At 39.1% G+C, this 20,155-nt stretch overlaps 1 protein-coding gene across 6 annotated transcripts in view; it reads left to right on the top strand.

The window, feature by feature from the left end:
• The first annotated feature begins 226 nt into the window (after positions 1-226).
• The window catches only part of SMC6 (structural maintenance of chromosomes 6), a 49,893-nt gene continuing 29,964 nt past the window's right edge, over positions 227-20,155 (top strand). For 3 of the 6 annotated variants that reach the window (XM_087947009.1, XM_087946998.1, XM_087947035.1), the window contains exons 1-15: positions 227-1,105; positions 2,752-2,894; positions 5,643-5,760; positions 9,823-9,928; positions 11,665-11,801; positions 12,616-12,677; positions 13,023-13,103; positions 13,670-13,771; positions 14,609-14,728; positions 14,820-14,918; positions 16,480-16,626; positions 16,901-16,989; positions 17,601-17,765; positions 18,908-19,086; positions 19,918-20,119. In XM_087947009.1, coding sequence (XP_087803135.1) covers positions 1,045-1,105; positions 2,752-2,894; positions 5,643-5,760; positions 9,823-9,928; positions 11,665-11,801; positions 12,616-12,677; positions 13,023-13,103; positions 13,670-13,771; positions 14,609-14,728; positions 14,820-14,918; positions 16,480-16,626; positions 16,901-16,989; positions 17,601-17,765; positions 18,908-19,086; positions 19,918-20,119 — 1,811 coding nt within the window. In that variant the 5' untranslated portion in view covers positions 227-1,044. The remainder of the gene's footprint in view (positions 1,106-2,751; positions 2,895-5,642; positions 5,761-9,822; positions 9,929-11,664; positions 11,802-12,615; positions 12,678-13,022; positions 13,104-13,669; positions 13,772-14,608; positions 14,729-14,819; positions 14,919-16,479; positions 16,627-16,900; positions 16,990-17,600; positions 17,766-18,907; positions 19,087-19,917; positions 20,120-20,155) is intronic. The other 3 variants (XM_087947029.1, XM_026675579.2, XM_026675577.2) reach the window with 2 other exon arrangements.

Genomic DNA, 20,155 nt, shown 5'->3' with positions numbered 1-20,155 from the left:
CCATAGAGTAGCGTCTCTCGGTCGGCTTCCTTCTTGAGAGCGTGACACTTAATACCGAACGCGAATCTTTGTCCAACAACCAATCAACCAGGCGTGGCACGCAATTCGATGCTCTACACGGCTACCTTGCCCGCCAATGGCGGCTTTCTAGGCATCTTCCGTTTATGCAAATGAGCCTAGAAAGTGAAACTGATGGAGCATTTGGGAACTGCGCATGCGTCCTGGCAGTCGCCCCAAGATTAAGGCGCGATTCGGCTGCAGGACTTCGAGAGGAGCGGTGCCGGTTTTGGGAAGAAGAGGGGACCGGGGGAGGGGGGTAGAAGGGCCACACGCTTGGCGATTTGCCCAACGGTAATTTCGACAGAATCTTTCCAAGTAAGGGCACAAGAGGGACGCGGAGACTCCCTCCGAGGACAGCCCCGAATCCCCTCGCCGAAGGGGCTGGGGAACGAGTTTGGCCCGGGAGAAGTGGGCGGGGGGAAGGTGGGAGCAGCGGCTGTATCCAAAATGATCCGGGAATAAACCAAAGAGATGGGTTGTAATGGAGCTCCGTCCTTATTTCCAGTTGCATTTCTTGCTCCCCCCACCCCGGCAGGTGAAGGGCATTTTCTCTTTCTTGTGGGGCAAGGCGAGAGGTCATGCCTGGCGCTGATCTCCAGACGGAATCACCCTGCCCATCATCCTTGCCCACCTAAGATGGGGGAGAAGTGGCGTTGCCTGCCAAGGGTCGCCTTTGCAAGAGCTTCAGGCGGAGGGGGGGAGAGAAGGGTCTGAGAAAAACGGGTTGGGAAAGCAGCCTTCCCCCCCCGTCCCCCCGCACCCCTCCCCCCGAGATCTGTTCAGGTACGCGGCTCCCCAGCTCTGCTTCTGCCGCTTAGGCAGAGAGACGAGTTCCCTTGAAGTTTGCACCCAGAGATCTAACTTTGGGACAAAATAAACCAGACTTTGCTTCTGGTGTATTTATTGGCCGTTCAGTTGCGCTCCCTGATTGCCCGCCTGGTAGGACGGAAGTGGAAATGGTCTTTTTTGTTTTTGTTTGAAAGAATGAAAACAAGCTTCCATCTTTCTTTTTCCGTACAAAGAAAATTTTCTCAGCAAGAGAAAGGTTCGATTTAAAGCAAGTAAACCATTTTTTAAAAAAAAGGGAGGTGGGGCAGATTTAAAAAGGATTAAGGTTCTTTGGCCCCTCCTGGTAAAGCCTCTAATGCCTTTTTGAGACATTCTGAGGTGGGGAACTGCCTAAACTCCTAAAGGACCGAGAGTAACACGAAAAGCAGTATAATGTCAGATTTCCAGTACTTTCATTTATTGTAATGGGGGCGGTGTATTTAGACTGTATAATAATATAAAGCTTCATTTAATTCCATTTATATGACCCTTAGCAGATAGTCATGCCCAACTGAAAATATCAATGTTGGAAGCTAATCAGGGTTAGTTGATACTTGGGTGGGAAATTACTTAAGAGAACTAGTGCTATAAGACTAGACAGGAAAGTTGAGAAAATAGGCAGTTTGTTTTTGATCATTGTCCAGAAAACCATATAGACGTGCTCGTGAAATCACAGGAGTTAAAATCAACTTGAAAAAAACCTTAATTTTTAATGAGTTTTTCTATCAGTCTTTAGTTATTAGCAGTAATCCTCATTCTATGGTCCATTTTAAGGATGATGTTCAACAAAAGGATAAATCTGTATCTTTATAAATCAAACGAAAAGAAACTTACTAGAAAAATTAAAAAGGAAGCCAAAATTCTCTAAAAAAAATTATCACATCCAAAAGACTGAAAAATAAAGCTGCTTTTAATTAAGAAAATTAAATAAATTGAGAATGGAATTATGATTGGTGTGAGACATTTTCATATTATAAACAAATACAGTTTTCAGATATTGAAAATAAATCAGACTATAGACTGCAGACAGTTCTGAGGGGCTGGGCACCAAACTTAGCTTTATGAAGGCCTGGAGGGCTACAGACTTCAACAGAAGTATGGCTGACATTTGTTGGCCGTTTTCAAAAAATTAACTATATTTTATTTTAGAGGATTTTAACAGGAATAGCAATAAAAGGCACATGGGAAGCAGAGTACTCCCATTTCCATTATTTTAATCAAAACAGTCACTCCCTTCCCTTACTAAAATTGTTCTTGTGTATGTTTAAGTGCATTTTAAAGGTGAAAATCTGAGTGAGGTACTGGTGCTCCTACCTCCTCCAAAATCTGAAGAAAATTACTTGAAATTACACTGCTGAGATTGAATTTTTTACAGATTTCAGGAGCAATTCTCTTGGGGAATATGAGTTCACCACTTGGGGGATGCTACCACATCCTTCCAAGGTTGGTAAAATGACCCAGATTGTTGGGGGCAATATGCTGATGCTGTAAACAACTTAGAGGGGGCTGTAAAGCATTGTGAAGTGGTATATAAGTCTGTGCTATTGTTATACTAATTCACAGTTCTTTGATTGTTTTAAAGATTATTTTTTCTTTGAATTTATGACATTTCTGTTTAACAAAATGTAATTAAAGTGTATCTCTCTTAATTCTTTCGGAATAATTCCTGATCTTTCCCTCACTGGGAATTATACAGCCAGAATTCAATACTACAGGGAATCTTTAATTTTAATTCAGCATTTATATACCAGTTCTTAAACTTGTTGCAGTGAGATGAATGATATTATTTTTAGTTGTATTCTGATGGGACTTTTTACAGTTATACATGGAGTGAGATAACTTTTATTCAATTTTTACTTTTAGTTATGGCAAAAAGAAAAGAACGCCGTTTTTCAACGCCAGTATCCCACAAAAGAGCTAGGCAAGAATTCCAGGATAGCTCTGATGGTGACCTTAGTGACGAATGCTCAAAGCTAATGAATGACAATAATTCTGATTCGCAATTGGTAAGCTATAAATGCAACAATGTAATTTTGAAATTATCTTGAAAGGAAAAATGAAACAACAGTCTCAGACAAAGATAAAAAAACCCAATTGATGAAGTGACTAAGCATCCAATTAATCATCCATTTCAATTTTTTATACATTTTGATTCAGCTGTGAGCAACTTGTGATCCTCCAGATACTGAACTAAAATCCTAAATATAACTCACTGTTAGCCATGCAATCACAGGCATTGGGGCAATGACAAAAATATGTATTATGATGATATCAAAGATATCTGTGACTTGGTGCTTGAATTCAATGTTGGGTGTCTGTGTATATGCAAAATAACCACTTTGTTTTAATTAGGTATAAGCTAATTAGGGAAAAATGACAGTCAATGGCATTAAATGCCAGGATTCAACTGCTGGTATTTAATGCCATTGTTTTTTTGGCTTTGGTTTTAGCCTTGACTGTCTGCATTAAATTTTAACCAGAAACCTAGACTAAACTGAATTTTGGAAAGTATGTATTAATTGGTGTTGAATGCCGTGCTGGTAGTTGCACTCTGAACATGGAGGCAGCAGGGCAAAATAAAAACTACATTTTATTAAGGTAAGTTTCCTTGTGATTACTCTGTGGATTTCATTTCCTCCTTTTTCATATTAAAGCTTCATTAAAAACTTCATTTTTCTCTTCCTAGCATTTTGTAGCAACTGCAAGTTATTCTAATTCTAATTCTCTGTAATGTTTGAGGGTTATATGTAAAAGGTGCACTTTTTTAACCATATATACAGGTAGTCCTCGAGTTACGAATGAAATGGAGCCTGCCCATTCCATTCGTAACTCGATTCATGGGATTAAATCTTGTACCTTGAACGCGATCATTCCTCCTTTCTCCCATGCATTCACTAATCGAATGCGAGGCTCATTAAGTGCAGATGAGGTATTTCAGGTTGAGGAAGGCCACTGGGGGGCAAGTGATGAAAGAGGCCACATGCTTCAGACCACCCAAGGCCTCCCCCGACGCACGGATACCTCATTCTCCCTTGGGGTCCCCACAATTGCTCCCCCCCATCCTGCTGCACCAGGTCTTCTCTCCAGACTGTTTCTTTGCCTGCTCCCTCCTTTTTCATCGCTAAAGCCTTCCTTAAGCAGTTTGGCATCAAGAAAGGAGGTGCGGGCTTCTGGGCTTCCTTTCTCACTGCCAAATCGCTTGAGGATAGCTTCAACGATGAAGGAGGCCCAGAGGGTGGCGTGCCATTCCAGGCCTCCTTTCTCACTGCCAAACCGCTTGAGGACTGCTTTGGTGATGAAAAAGGCCTGGGAGAGCACACACAACTTTCTGGGCCTCCTTTCTTGTTGCCAAACTAGAGGAAGGCTTTGGTGATGAAAAAGGTATGAAGAGCCGCACAAACACCTCTGAGCCTCCTTTATTGCCACCGAAGTGCCTGAGGATTGCATACCTTTAGGCTTCGGCAGCCCTTTCCAAAAAGCGTTTGCCAGTGGGAACAGAGCTTTGGAGGGAGGCATCCCCCCCACCCCCAAGCTTCACTGATTCCAACAAAGACTTTTTGCAAAGGGCTGCCGAAGCTATAGGGATGTAATCTCCCTTCAGGCTTCAGCAAGGAAACAGCAAATGGAGGGAAGACCTGAAGGACCAAGGCTTTCCCTCCATTTGCAAATGTCCAGGCCTCAAATCGCAGAGAATAGAGGCCTAAAGTGCAGGATCATGAGAGATTAATAGCACAAGATCTCATACTGCTGTTCTTTACAAATGCAACAAAGTAGGCAAAGAAACCATGACAGGAGATCTTCGCAAGGTAAATGAGTCTCCACAGGCAGAGTGCCTATGAAGTCCCGGCCGGGGAGGGTGGGGCGGTGGTTGAATAGGCAGGGCTAATGTTGCAGATCCTCTGGTCATTTGTAAGGGCAAACAACTGCCATGGTGCTGCAACATTCATAATTTTGGGACTTGTTTGTAAATGCTAGGGGGCGCTTATCACATAACTTTAGACATTCGCTAAGGGAATGCTCGTAACCCGGGGATTACCTGTATATGTTGAAAAACAGTAGAGGAAGAATTGTTTCCAAGATTTTTGCCAGAATAAGTATTCTTAAACTTAGTATTGGGCCTTCCTGGTTGAATACAGTTTTTTTTTCCCCCTCCAAAAAATACGTTCAGACTTGTGCAGGGAAAGTGGAACTGTAGATAGTCCTCGAAATACAACAGTCCATTAATGACTGTTCAAAGTTACAAACAACGCTGAAAAAAGTGACTTATGACCGTTGTGGCATACCCATGGTCACATGTTCAAAATTCTGATGCTTGGCAACTGGTTCATATTTCTGATGGTTGCAGTTTCCTGAGATCATGTGATCACTTTTGGTGACTTCTAAAAGCAAAGTCAATGGGCAAGCCAGATTCACTTCACTGTTAGTAACTTAACTGTAATGATTCACTTGTAAGAAAGGTGGTAAAATGGGGCAAAACTCATTTAAACAAATGTCTCATTTAGCAACATAAATTTTGGTTCCATTGTGGTTGTAAGTTGAGGACTATCTGTAATACCAAAGAAATCATTAGTTTTTTTAGAGGAGGTCACATACCTTCAGTTATTTTAGAAATCTTAGTACCATAGAGTTTCAGAACCTCTCCAGCATTGTACTGTCAGTATTGTAAGGTCTGGGAGCTTACTCAGCTTGTGTAGAAATTTGTGATCAGGATATATTTTTTTAGCAATTAAAATGTCTTTCTGATGTACTCGTAGGTCTCAGGCGATGTTGGAATAATTGAAAGTATCCAGCTGAAGAACTTTATGTGCCACTCTATGTTGGGGCCATTCAAGTTTGGATCCAATGTCAATTTTGTAGTTGGAAACAATGGAAGTAAGTTGTAATTCTTTAATCAAAAGCAATATCATGGTGTTAGTTTTTCATTTGTAGGTATGCAGAAAATTTGTAAACATTCTTTTTGCTTCAATTTGAATCTCTAATGCTGCATTTGAAAATTCAAAGTTGGCTGTACTTTAACAGAACATATCTTGAAACTTTGCTTTGCTCCATTGAACTAAAACTTACAGCATTTTGAATGTTTCATACATAAGAAAAAACAGAAGTATAAAGCAAGTTTTTGATCCCTGATTCTCTATCTAAAGCATTCGTGTCCAACTTTTTGGCTTGCCTGGACTACACTGAACAAAGAAGAATTGTATTGGGCTGCATATAAAATACAAAATACAGTTAGTGTGTATCTAACTATCTTTATTATGTGAGGCTACATTACTAGCTGTTCAGGGCCACCTGTAGTTGTTGGGCCACGGGTTGGACAAGCCTGATTTAAGGACAACAAGAATAGTTGAAATGACAGTGTATATGACTACTTTCAATCTGCCAACTATTGGAAAGATTGATGAAAGGGGGAACTTGAAATAATAAGGGAAATCCATATAGGGAGTGATTGAACCTGGCAGCTATAACTGACAAAAGAAGAAATAACTGTCCGTTCTTACCATGAAGTGCTAGAGCCAGTGGATAAATAACTAAACTCTCATCAGCTTTCTTCAGTGAGTAGCTCGTTTCATGCAACATATAACAAAAGTTATATATTGAACTCCATTGCATGTGTTTCTTTCATATTTTATATATACACATTATACACACATATTCTGTGTGTGTATATGTATGGTATTCAGCTTTGTTCGGGTATTTTCCCTCATTATAGTTGTGCTTTTAAAGTTGTAGCAACGTTTTGGCAGAATCTCATCTGAAAGCATGAATAGAAGAGATGACTCCACCAGACTGTCAATTATCTGGAAGCCTGCACTCTCAAACAAAAAAATATCCACACCACAAGGCAAACACCTGGGCACAAACAGACTCCCCCTGATACCTCCAGCTCAAACCCACCCCAACCAGGCACCCAGATGAAATCTAGCTTCCTGATAAATTATAGCCGTCCATTTACTCGGAGCCAAGCTGCACTAAAAGCCTCCAATACAGGAGACACAATGTTGCCAGCCAATCAAGACAAAAAAAGCCACAAAACAGACAGAAGATATTAGAAACACCAATCAAGCAGAACACAGCAAACTCCAAGACCAATAAACACAGACCAAGACTCCCAACCAATCAGGATGAAGAAACAACCATTCTGGCACAGCAGTAGGCTAGCCCCAAATTTAAAACAGAAACGGCTGGGAAAGTCTGACTCACAGACGAACACAATACTGAAGCCTGATGATGGCAGATGAGATTCTGCCAAAACGTTGCTACAACTTTAAAAGCACAACTATAATGACGTGGGAAAATACCCAAACAAAGCTGAATACCATAAATGTAAGTACCCGTGAAAACTTACGAAAACATACATACATACATACATACACACACAGACACACACACACACACACACACACACACACTGCTCAAAAAATTAAAGGGAACACAACAATAAGACATCCTAGACCTGAATGAATGAAATATTCTTATTAAATACTTTGTTCATTACATAGTTGAATGTACTGACAACAAAATCACACAAAAATTATCAATGGAAATCAAATTTAGCAACCCATGGAGGTCTGGATTTGGAGTTACACTCAAAATTAAAGTGAAAAAAAAAAACACTACAGGCTGATCCAACTTGGATGTAATGTCCTTAAAACAAGTCAAAATGAGGCTCAGTAGTGTGTGTGGCCTCCACGTGCCTGTATGACCTCCCTACAATGCCTGAGCATGCTCCTGATGAGGTGGCGGATGGTCTCCTGAGGGATCTCCTCGCCACACCTGGACTAAAGCATCCTCCAACTCCTGGACAATCTGTGGTGCAACGTGGCATTGGTGGATGGAGCGAGACATGTGTCCCAGATGTGCTCAATTAGATTCAAGTCTGGGGAACGGGCGGGCCAGTCCATAGCATCAATGCCTTCATCTTACAGGAACTGCTGACACACTCCAGCCACATGAGGTCTAGCATTGTCTTGCATTAGGAGGAACCCAGGGCCAACTGCACCAGCATATGGTCTCACAAGGGGTCTGAGGATCTCATCTTGGTACCTAATGGCAGTCAGGTTGTCTTTGGTGAGCACATGGAGGGCTGTACGGCCCCCTAAAGAAATGCCACCCCACCCCATTACTGACCCACTGCCAAACCGGTCATGCTGGAGGATGTTGCAGGCAGCAGAATGTTCTCCACAACATCTCCAGACCCTGTCACGTCTGTCACATGTGCTCAGTGTGAACCTGCTTTCATCTGTGAAGAGCACAGGGCACCAGTGGCGAATTTGCCAATCTTGGTGTTCTCTGGCAAATGCCAAACGTCCTGCACGGTGTTGGGCTGTAAGCACAACCCCCACCTGTGGATGTTGGCCCTCATACCACCCTCATGGAGTCTTTTTGACCGTTTGAGCTGCCACATGCACATTTGTGGCCCGCTGGAGGTCATTTTGCAGGGCTCTGGCAGTGCTCCTCCTGTCCCTCCTTGCACAAAGGCAGAGGTAGCGGTCCTGATGCTGGCTTGTTGCCCTCCTACAGCCTCCTCCACGTCTCCTGATGTACTGGCCTGTTTCCTGGTAGTGCCTCCATGCTCTGGACACTACGCTGACAGACACAGCAAACCTTCTTGCCACAGCTCGCATTGATGTGCCATCCTGGATGAGCTGCACTACCTGAGCCACTTGTGTGGGTTGTAGACTCCGTCTCATGCTACCACTAGAGTGAAAGCACCACCAGCATTCAAAAGTGACTAAACCATCAGCCAGAAAGCATAGGAACTGAGAAGTGGTCTGTGGTCACCACCTGCAGAACCACTCCTTTATTGGGGATGTCTTGCTAACTGCCTATGCTTTCCACCTGTTGTCTATTCCATTTGCACAACAGCATGTGAAATTGATTGTCAATCAGTGTTGCTACCTGAGTGAACAGTTTGATTTCACAGAAGTGTGATTGACTTGGAGTTATATTGTGTTGTTTAAATGTTCCCTTTATTTTTTTGAGCAATGTATGTATGTATGTGTGTGTGTGTGTGTGTGTGTGTGTATATATATGTATATGTGTGTGTGTGTGTGTGTATATATGTATATGTGTGTGTGTGTGATTATATTTTACATATATATACCGAGAGGGAGAGAGAGATCTGTATCAACAAGTCATAAGCAAGTCATAAGAGCATGCATAGACTGGAAAACTTAGCAAAGAGCCTTCACTGCATTTTCAAACAAATTGAAAACTCTAGCAACAAGGAGAAGAACCAGAGCTCAACTAAGTCATCTTAAATATATATTTTGTAGGGATATTTTAGCCTATATGTTGGTATTCTGTCATGCTTTTGTATCTTACTGATGTGAAGTTTATAAAATATCACTGAAAATAAAAAATTTCTTCAGTTTCATCCTGAAGTTCCAATCATCTTAACACAAAAGCATGGAAAGAGTGCATTCATAGTTGGACAATCCAACTTTGTACTACCACTCTGATATTTGAATGATGCCACTAGCTTAATTATTTCTGAGCCTGAAAGATACTTAATTTTCCTTGCTAGCACTCCCACCCCTGTGCTTGGCTTCAGGGATTGTCCTGAGTTACTAAGAAAGTGGAACCATGAATAATGCCCACGATTATTTTAGATTGTGCCGGAAGAAGAGTCTTTACCATAGCACTGAGTTTTCAGCCTTAGTTGTTTTGTTACTAAGTCAAGTATTTTAGCAGTAGTCATTCTCTCCCTTTACAAGCTACATTTTTTTCTAACTTCTTCTCTCCTCCTCTTGTTTTTCTCAATAGCTTGTTTGAGAAGTGTTTTTTTTTAATAATGGGGATGGGCTGAATGAAAGGTTGAGGGTGTGGGCTAAACACAAGTTTCTGTTTAAAAGAAAAAAACACATCTGGAGTACAGTAAACAACACAGCAGTTGTATCACTGTTGGTTCCATTTATATTTATTGCTTTTTTTCAGGTGGGAAAAGTGCTGTACTAACTGCCCTGATTGTAGGCCTTGGAGGAAAAGCCACAGTGACAAACCGAGGATCGTCCTTGAAAGTATTTGTGAAAGATGGACAGAGGTTAGTGAATTTCTGCAAGAGCAGTACTAAGCGTGGGGAAGGATCTCTGGTCTTGTAGCTAAAAATGGTCATTTCTTAAGGCTGATTGGCAATGCCAGATACAGGGAAGGAACATTTAGAGTCTTTTAGGTGAGCTGCATAATGTGTGTGTGTGTGTGTGATCATCACATAAATAAATTTTAATTTTAAACTCTTAATTTACTTTGAGGCCACTTTGCTGCATAGAAAGATTTTGGCAAAGGAAAAATCATACTATCTCAGCTATTGTGAGCACTAGCCAACTGAAGATATGAGAAACTTATAAGTTTCAGGCTTGGAAAAGTTGGAGATAACCAGTATAACTTTTGAAATAGATAATATTACCGTTGGATGTGGAGGACTTTCCTCCTGATTAATTTTTGCTTGATTCTCTGTCTCATTAGAAGACTGTATTCTATTCAGGACATAGAATAAGTTTGAAACAGGAATGAAAATTCCTATTTAATTTTAGTAAAGATGCCTTAAATGAGACCGGTTGGAAAGTGGAACCAGTTACCCAGGATGATAGTGGGTTCCTCTTTGCTGAATGTTTTCAACCAAAGACTGGATAGCCACTTGCTGGGAATGATTTAATTTGAATTTGTAATTAAGCAGCTGTTTGCTCTAGATCAGGGGTGTCAAACTGGTGGCCCGCGGCCTGGATGCATCATGTGCAAGCCACGCCCAACCCAGCTCCATGAAGGGGGGGGGGAAACGTTGCGAAATATCATGTGCAACATGACAGGGCAGGTTTGACACCCATGCTCTAGTTGGTATTGTGTGATACTGTAGTCTTTAATTCCTTAAAAACTAAAATATTATTTTGTAATTAATAATTAATGGCTATAACCCTGTTCTTAATTTTGGGATCCTAAATTCCCTGGGACAAAATTAATCTCCCCTGCAGGCAGTTAGATTCTCCATGAGGAGAAATGCACGACAGGAGGAAGCATTTGCACACTTCTCCTTGCTTCTTCAGTTTGTTTTTAGATTCTGCAAACATTTCAGCTATCTGAAGAAAAGTTTAGATTGCTTCCTTCAATTCAGGATTCAATGATATGACAGAATGGATGGGGAAGCTACTCTCCACAACTTTTTTCCAGTTAATCTACTCTGGCTTCTGTTACTAGCTGGCAAAATTTTCAGCTGAGATATGCTCTGGATTCAGTCCACCAGAACTATTATAGCATTGGCTGTGTTCTTTAGGGAATTGCAATGTGGATTTCTGTTATGCTGCTATAAATATTCAGTCTTTCATATTTCATATGCCAACATTGTCTTTTGAAATTGCCATGCTCAGCTGTTTTGATATTTAACACCTGGTTCTACAGATAAGTAAACTGGCTACCTTATTCATATGTAGATACAAAGAAAAGCATCTTATTTTACTTTTAACCAGTACTTTGAGTGGTCAGTTTGACAGTCATATGAGCCATCCTTCACCTGCCTTGCAGTTTCCTTTGTACTTCTTACTCTATTTTGCTTTCATTTATATGACTGATATTCAGTTGGTTGCTTGAGCTGAGTTAAAAGATGGGAACCAGGCTCAAACATGCAGTTGACAAGTAGGAGATCTGTTGGTTGCCTTTTAAAGCTTTAGCTATATAAGCTTTCTAAACTAAGATTAGTGCAGTTGTTGAAAACTATGTTGTGACCACTTAAAGTACTATGATTATAAATAAGAAGCCCCCTCAGTGGCAAATCATGTTGTGCTTTAGTTCTGCAGATGTTTCAATCACTCTGCGAAATCGAGGTGAAGATGCATTTAAACCAGAGCAATATGGTGACTGTATTACTATAAATCAGCACATAACCTCGGAAGGACATCGTAGTTACAAGCTGAAAAGCAATACAGGTGTGTTTATATTTCAGTTTTAATTTTGAAAATGTATGTACCTTTAGAAAAAAAGTTGTTGTACAGATAGATGTTAGTTAAAGATCATTTGTTCAGCGACCCTGGCCATTGCACCATTCCCTCGGTCCGTGATCTTAATCCAGGCACTGGGCAACTGGCTCGCTCTACCGATACAACATCCCATAGCCATGTGATAGCCATTTTCAACTTTCTGCCAGTTTCCCACAAGCGAAGTCAATGGAGAAGCCAGCAGGGAAGGTTGCACGTCGTAGTGAGCTTGCATGTTGTTCTTTACCCTTTTCCAGTAATATTATTACTACCGTGTTTCTCATATAATAAGGCCGGGTCCTATTTTTTTGAGCCCGAAAAAATGGCTAGGCTGTCTTTTCGAGGGTGACTTAATTCCCCCCCTTGCATCTTTGGGTGGGTGGGTGGCAACGCTTGGATGTTGACCTTGGCATTGGTGGGGCACTTTGTATTGGGGTCAATGCAGGCAGCACCATATCCGGTGTGCAACAAAAGTACTTCCTAACGGCAAGCCCCCACCATTCCCCCCATTTCACATGTTTTAATATAGGCCTTGATTTGGGGGAAGGGGCTTAATTTCATTTCATGCCTATAAAACATGCTGGGACTTCCTATTGGGGGAGGCCGTATTGTTGGAGAAACGGTATTTGTCTTTTGTTTAAATTACATAGTGAAGTTCAGACAATTTTTTTTCTTAAATGGGTACATTCTTAGAAAGCCTGTTCTATTAAAAGGCTCTACAGTAATATTTATAATGATACTTACAGTTATTCTTTCTTATATTTAGGAATCTTAATTTCTTCCAAAAAAGAAGAACTCACTGCAATCCTGGATCACTTTAATATCCAGGTAACTGCAATTCCATTCTGTACTGAGCAGTGCTGTATATATATTTTTACCATTCCATTGATAATCTGAATTATGGGATCATACAGTATGTGGAATTTGTAATTGAATTAAACAAACAAAAATCCCCTGAGTTATCAGTTCATAAAACTTAAAAAAAAAACTTAAATACTTAATATAAACAAAGTGATTTACAGTTATATGTGTTCATTAGAAGTTTAAAAACAAGCTGGAACTTTGTAATCATTACAGTGTAGTGTGGGAATGGATATGGAGGAGAATAGTTGGATGTCAGGTAGCTGACTTTATATTTTTTTTACAAAATAAAATACTTTTATTTTGTTGCAGGTAGATAATCCCGTCTCTGTACTCACCCAGGAAATGAGCAAACAGTTTTTACAGTCTAAAAATGAAGGTGACAAATACAAGGTAATAAAGCCATTACGTGACCTGATTTATGACGTATAACAGGTGAATCAGGTTTGTACAGAAAAAAAATATGAATGTTTGAAAAATGGAAACCAGTGCCTGCCATCCATTCTTAATTTTAAATAACTTGAAGAGAATGGAGAGCAGGAGTGTCAAACTTGATTTCATTGAGAGCCGCATCAGGGTTGTGTTTTACCTCAGCAGGTCAGGGGCGCATGGCCAGCTTGACATCACTTGTGTTGGGCACCTATGGTGGCCCGAGTATTCTGCCAATGAAAACGGGCTCCTGAGCTCCATTTTCGACTGCAACGGCCTCCTGCAACCCTCTTCCAGCTCAGTTTTCGCTGACAGAGGCACCGTGGGCCAGTCCTTCACTGTTTCCAGGGTGGCCCTCTGGGCCAGATCTAAGCACCCCGTGGGCCAGCTTATTAATATTTTTGTGTTGCATATGTTGAACTGGAGAGTGGGAAAGACAGCTTTGTTGAACTGTATGAAAAAAATGCAGTCATAATTCTTGCTTTATTAAAAAGACAGTTTTAAAAACATGATTTTTAATGTTTCTTGAGTTTTTTATGAAAGCAACTCAACTGGAGCAGATGAAAGACGATTATTCATACATCATGGAAACTAAACAAAGAACATCTGATCAAGTTGAACAAGGAGGAGAGGTATCAGAAAACTATTTTTTATATTGTAGTTTGTAATGACAATATACTAATAAAGGTTAAATAAATTTATATAAAATAAATAAATGCATTTTTTTAAATATTAGTAAAAACCAACGACAGTGGTTAGCAAGGTACCCTTTAATTAATTGACTTACAATAGTCAAGATAATTAAATTATCTGTTGGACTGGCTTCTGTGTGGTCTCCCTTTTCTTTCACTTTTACTTTTTGACAATTTGTTTTCTGGTTAGTTAAGTTCCTGTTTCTCATTATGTTAATATAGATTTTTAAAGGGATTTTTTTTTTAGAAACCATGAGTACAACCAAACTATTAGAGCAGGGGTCCCCAACGCCGGTCCGCGGACCGATACCGTCCGCGGAACAACTCTTACCGGGCCGCTGGTTGCTGGCGCCGCCATCTTTTGGTAAAAAGTGCTTCCGGTGAGCTTTTCCGGGTAGAAAGCTCACCGGAAGCACTTTTCATCAAAAAGATGGCGGCGCCCAGTTGATGCCGGTACCGGGCCGTGGCGCCCAGCTGATGCCGGTACCGGGCGGCGTCAAAAAGGTTGGGGATCCCTGTATTAGAGGACTGTAGACACCTAGAGGAGGAAGTCCAGAGTGCATACCTTGATAATCAGTCTCACACTATACAGTATAATCAATAAGAAAGGATCCTTAAAAGTCTTAATTGGGCACATTGTTACTTTGTGAATTTTTAATTTCTTGGAAAAGCTTATAATGGTTGTACTTTACCTTAAGTCTATTGAACTTTTCAATCAGTGGTACATATTCAGAAATCATTGTATTTCCCCTACAATCTTTTTATATTTTCTTGTAGTTTCTTGAAGAACTTAGAAAGCAATATTTGGAGAAAGAGGAACGTTACAGAAGTATTGCAGCTTTGAGTGAAATGCAGAATGAGCTACAGGAATTGCAACGTCAAATAGCTTGGGCGATGGTAATTGCTTATCATCTGCAATGTGATATTAATGAGTTTAATTTGATTGTAATATTTCATAAATGATTTTAATTTTGAGTTTATATTTTAGGTACGAGACACTGAAAAAGAAATAAAAGCAATCAGAGTTGAGGTTACTGCCCAAGAAGCAAAAACTGATAAATTCATTGAGCGAGTGAAAGAATGGCAGGTATGTTGCAAAGCTTGCCGTGAAATGGTTGGTTCAGTTGAAATATTAAAATTAAATTGCCAAAAATTGCCTCTATATTGTCACTAATTGGTCACCGCAAAAAAACTGAAGTTTTCAGGTTATGATCTAGAAGACTACAGAAAATTAAGAACTGACCTGTTATACATAGAAATACTGTTCCTATTGATTTATTTTGAAAACTAAATAAAAGCTAATTTTGGAATAATACTTTGATAAATAAAATGAATTTTTTGCACATAGAATATTGAAGAAGTGAATAGCTAGATCTTTCCTTAATTTCTTTTATATAGAACCCGTAAAAAGATTCTCTCTTGTTACGTGAATAATAAAAGTTATAGGAAACAGGTTTCAGAGCTTGTGCATTATAACATTTAAACATCTAATCACTTGGCTTATGTGTAATGTTAACAAAACCAAATTGAGACGAACTAAATAAAATGTCAAAGCTTCTTCCTTCTGGAAGCAGAGCTATATTTAAACCCTGTGTAGGATACTTTTGATGTAGGTACCTGAGCACAATAGGCAGAAAACACTGTTTAACTGATCAGATTAAAAACAGAAATATAGGTGCTTGGTATATTTCATCAAATTTATAAATTATATAAATTTATACGTTTCAAATTGATTGATTGCCAGAAGGATCAATGACAGGCTAATACTTTTTCTGTGAAATGAGGGCTCAAAGAGGAAAATATATTAAGATAACTGCTGTTTATACCTGGTTCATTTATAACGTTCATACTCCAGTATTCATGGGAGATGAATGAAGTCTAAAATATATTGGAAAGCAAGATACAATTGAAATTATATACCGTATTTATCGGCGTATAACACGCACAGGCGTATAACACGCATCTTCATTTTAAGAGGGAAATTTCACCCCCACTCCCACCCCACGCGCGCTTCAATCCACAGTGTCCCATTCTGCCTGCCTGCCTGCCTGCCTTAGTTTCTGGTTGTTTGGGAGCAGCTTCGGCTGAGAATAATAACTATTCGCCTCTTTTACTCAGCCGAAGCTGTTCCGATTCAACCATTGCGAAGGCAGGCAGGCAGGCAGAACGGAGCACTGCGGGCGGGCGGGCGGGCGGGCGGCGGACGGGGTGGGGTGGGGGAAACGGGCGCTTCAGGAAGCTGCGGCGACAGGAAAAGCCCCCGCTTCTTTGAAGCAGTTTCTTCCTGTGCTGGTGGAGGAGCGAGAGAGCGACTGAGAGAGCTGACCCAGAGAGAAGGACAGGCTTCGGTTGCTTCCTCCCTCCCCTTCTTTCATTTGTATCCTTGATCCCCGATCCCAGCAGCATTCACCGAAGGCTTCTTAACATTATATCGGCGTATAACACGCATACATCATTTGCCCCTATTTTCAGGGGGAAAAAGTGCGTGTTATACGCCCGATAATCTGATATTTCAAAATATTATCATCTTACAGTATTCCAAAAAATGTAACCATGTTAACTTATCTCATTACTTTCAGGTGGATTTGAATATCAATAACTTTTGGGGGGTCATTATTCTCAGCACTTCTGTAACATTTATTTTTTAGAATAAAGTTGATACATCAGAAGTTAAACATAGAACTATGCAAGACGAGCTAGAGAAAATAACCGAAGAAGCTCAAACTCTAGAACCATTATGTATTGTTTTGAAAACAGAAGTGCACGCAAAAAGAAAAGGACACAATGATGCAGAGGTTTGGATTCTCCATCCATAGTCTTAAATTGCTGAATGCTATCTTATAGTAATGTAATTTTAGTTGCTTATATTTTGTGAAATCGTATGTGTGGATTTTGTTACTGTTGGTGTGGAAGCAAAAATGAATTAGGAAAACTGAAAGATATACGGTCCAGAAGAATATAATTTCAAGAAGGGATTTGTAGGACATTTCCTGTATCTGAATTATGGGTCAGTATGTACTATAATTGTGTTCAAGCTACTTTTAATACAGACCTCTTTTTCTTGTCCAGGCAGCACATAATAGGTCTCAAGCTGAACTGAAGCGTTTGTTAAAAGATCATGAACAACTGTACAAAAAAGTTGAAGAACTAAAAAATAGGTGATAATTCTTTGTTTTTTTAATTATGTTCTATGTTAGAAAAATAATGGGTTCTTTAAAAGTGGTGATGGTTTACTATTATAATGTGCAATATAGAGAAAAAGAATCAAATATTTAATGAATATTCTGCAGCTAGTAGAATTGCATCTGTCCTCCATTTTTCATTTTCTCTCCCAAATCTGCACTATTCAAAAACAAATTTGAGGATAGGGAAAACACAGAGAAGTGATTCAGCACCTACATTTATTATCCCTCTTCCAAGAACATCTATCTGTAAAATTCCACGCGTTTAAAGAAATGAATTGTGCCCTTGAAACATATGCAACAAAACAAATCATAAGAGCCATTTTATTCATTGGTTGTGTCATGCTGTATAAGCATTAAATCTGTAGTTTTGTTAAATTACCCTGTTTTAAAATAGAAGTGTTGGACACGGTGCTATTAATGTTGATTTTATCACTAAAGTTAGGCCAAATAAAAATACCCTATAATTACATAACTTGAAATGTAGATAAAAAACATCAGTATTTGTTACTATTTTTTTTCATAATGCAAAGTATTTTATCAAATTAGTGCTTGGACAAAATAATCTAAATTGTACAACATTGCAGTGCTGAACAGATTTCAGAACCTGATAAAGTGGAAAAACAAAAAACAATAGACCATTTGAAAGAAAAGCTAAAGACACTACAGGATCAAGATGAATCCATTGATCAGCAGATAACACAGTTTCAACAGGCTGTACGTTCATATGATGAAAATTTTACTCGACTTAGGTAAGCTTCTTAGGTGGAACTGTGGCTTGATTGCTTATTAGATTTGGTGGTTAAAATACTGGATCAGAAAGTGGGAGACCCATATTCTAGCTTGCTTTTAGCCGTGATCAGGAGCCATGGTGGAGCGGTGATTAGAATACAATATTGCAGGCTGACTCTTCCCACTGTTCAGAGTTCAATCCTGACCAGCTCAAGGTTGACTCAGCCTTCCATCCTTCCCAGCTTGGTAAAATGAGGACCCAGATTGTTGAAGGCAATATGCTGAATACCATAAACTGCTCAGAGAGTGCTGCATAAAAAGAATGATGGAGTGGTATATAAATCTTAAGTGCTATTGCTATTAATTATAGATCAGGACTAAAGTCAGTCGCTGTCTTTCAGACCATCCTATCTCATAGGGAATGTTGTTGGGAAAAATAAGAAGGAACAATATGGAAGCCACTTTGAACTGAATAAATAATGGGATATATACAATAAATCTAGTAAAGAAAGTACAAATTAATCACTATGACTTGTTTGATTTCTTCATTTGCCTGAATGCTTCTCCTATGGGTATAAAGGACCTGCAAGAAGTAGTCAATGTTGGCATGAGAGGAAATACGCATATACATTTGGTTTAGGTTAGTTCTGGGAAGTGGCATAAATCATTTTGATCTGTACTGTTTTTCTATAAGAAGAAAAGACACCCACCTTTTGAAGGAGAAGTAAGTTGCATGTTTTATAAAGTCAAAAACACTTCTCCTTTTGTAGATATGAAAGTAGAGCAGACGCATTTGTAAAACTTTGAATATTTTTTGGAGATAGTTAATGCTTCTAACTTCCATCTGCAGATCACTACTAAATGATTTAGTTGCTTGTTTGTATCCCACCTTATTTTTATAATATTTGAATAGAAAATGAGAGTATGTTTGTGGCTAAAAGAATAAACTTCATTCTACTTCTAAAAATAAATTATTAAGCTGAGTATATATGTCCATAAGTACCCAGTTTTACTATGCACCATAAATTATATACACTATGTACCATAGTTTTGGAATCCTGAATTAAAAGTTTTGCTAAGAAAAAAAATCAAACTGCATATGAAATGTTTTTTTCTAAAAAAAGAGTGTGTGGGTTTTTTTATTTGTTTTTTGTTTTTTTAGAAAGGAAGAAAATGAAGTGAAAAGAAAGCTAGATTCTCAACAACAACAGCTAAGACAACTAAAGGAGAGTAAAACCAATCGTATGAAAAGATTTGGGTCATATATGCCAGACCTTTGTGAAGCAATTGATGCGGCCAATGCTCAAGCACAATTTACATTCAAACCAGTAGGACCACTAGGTAATCTGTTAGTGTTCTTTTCTATGTAATCAAATAATGAACACCTTGACTCAACAGAGTAAAAGAATTGAAGGATAAATGCAGCATTTTCTGCACAACTGTCAGGTCAGCAGTCTTTCCCATGATTGTGCTTCCTACTGAACCAGACTGAGAGACCATTTAAAGGCTCAGGAAACCTTTGCAGGTGTTATGGCTTAATTAGCTGATTAGAATGGGACACTTTGAGCCTAGAATATTGAACCTTTTCACAATATTCTAATTTTCTGAGATTGTGGCTTTGGGGTTTTCATGAGCTGTAAGCCATAATCATCTCAATTATGACACATCACGGCTTGAACTATCTTGCTTTGCATGTAATGAGTCTATCTCATATTAGTTTCACCTTTTAAGTTGCATTACTGAAATAAATGAACTTTTGCACAATATTCTAATTTTTTGAGTTTCACCTGTTTATTCTTGTGTAAAGCATGGCAAAAATCTAACAAGAATGCAGGCTTCTATGTTTTATTTCAAAAATAATTAGATGGCTTCGCTGATATACCCGAAAGATGAATACTTCTGCACTTTTACTTTATGTGTAGGTAACTATGAGCAGATTGAATATAATCGGATGCCCTTACCAAAATGTCATCATTGGGAAAAATAAGCAAATATAAACCCACAGATATATTGAATCTTCTGCTTTACTAAAAAAAAAAAAAAAAGTGCTGTCATGGAAATAGCATTGTGCCTACAAATTGTGCTTACAGTGGGAAAAGAAGCAATCCTATTCTGTACAACTGAAGGAACTTATTTTGACAATATGTATTGAGGTTTAATTCTTACATTTAGGTGCTTTTATTCATCTGAAAGATCCTGAACTTACAGTGGCTGTGGAAGCATGCTTAAAAAACCTGTTGCTTGCGTTTTGTTGTGACAATCATAAAGATGAAAGAGTTTTACAGGCATTGATGTCCAAATGCTGTCAAGCTGGTTTTCGACCTCCGATTATTGTTACTCGTTTTCAGAACAATGTTTATGATGTAAAGTCAAGGTAAGTTATATCTGAGTCTTGTTTTAAAATCTAATT

This window comes from Notechis scutatus, chromosome 1 (assembly GCF_049901735.1).
Source record: "Notechis scutatus isolate UNSWTSFEM ecotype Mainland chromosome 1, rNotScu1.2, whole genome shotgun sequence".
NCBI classification, from domain to species: domain Eukaryota; kingdom Metazoa; phylum Chordata; class Lepidosauria; order Squamata; family Elapidae; genus Notechis; species Notechis scutatus.
This window is presented reverse-complemented; position numbering and strand designations above follow the sequence as displayed.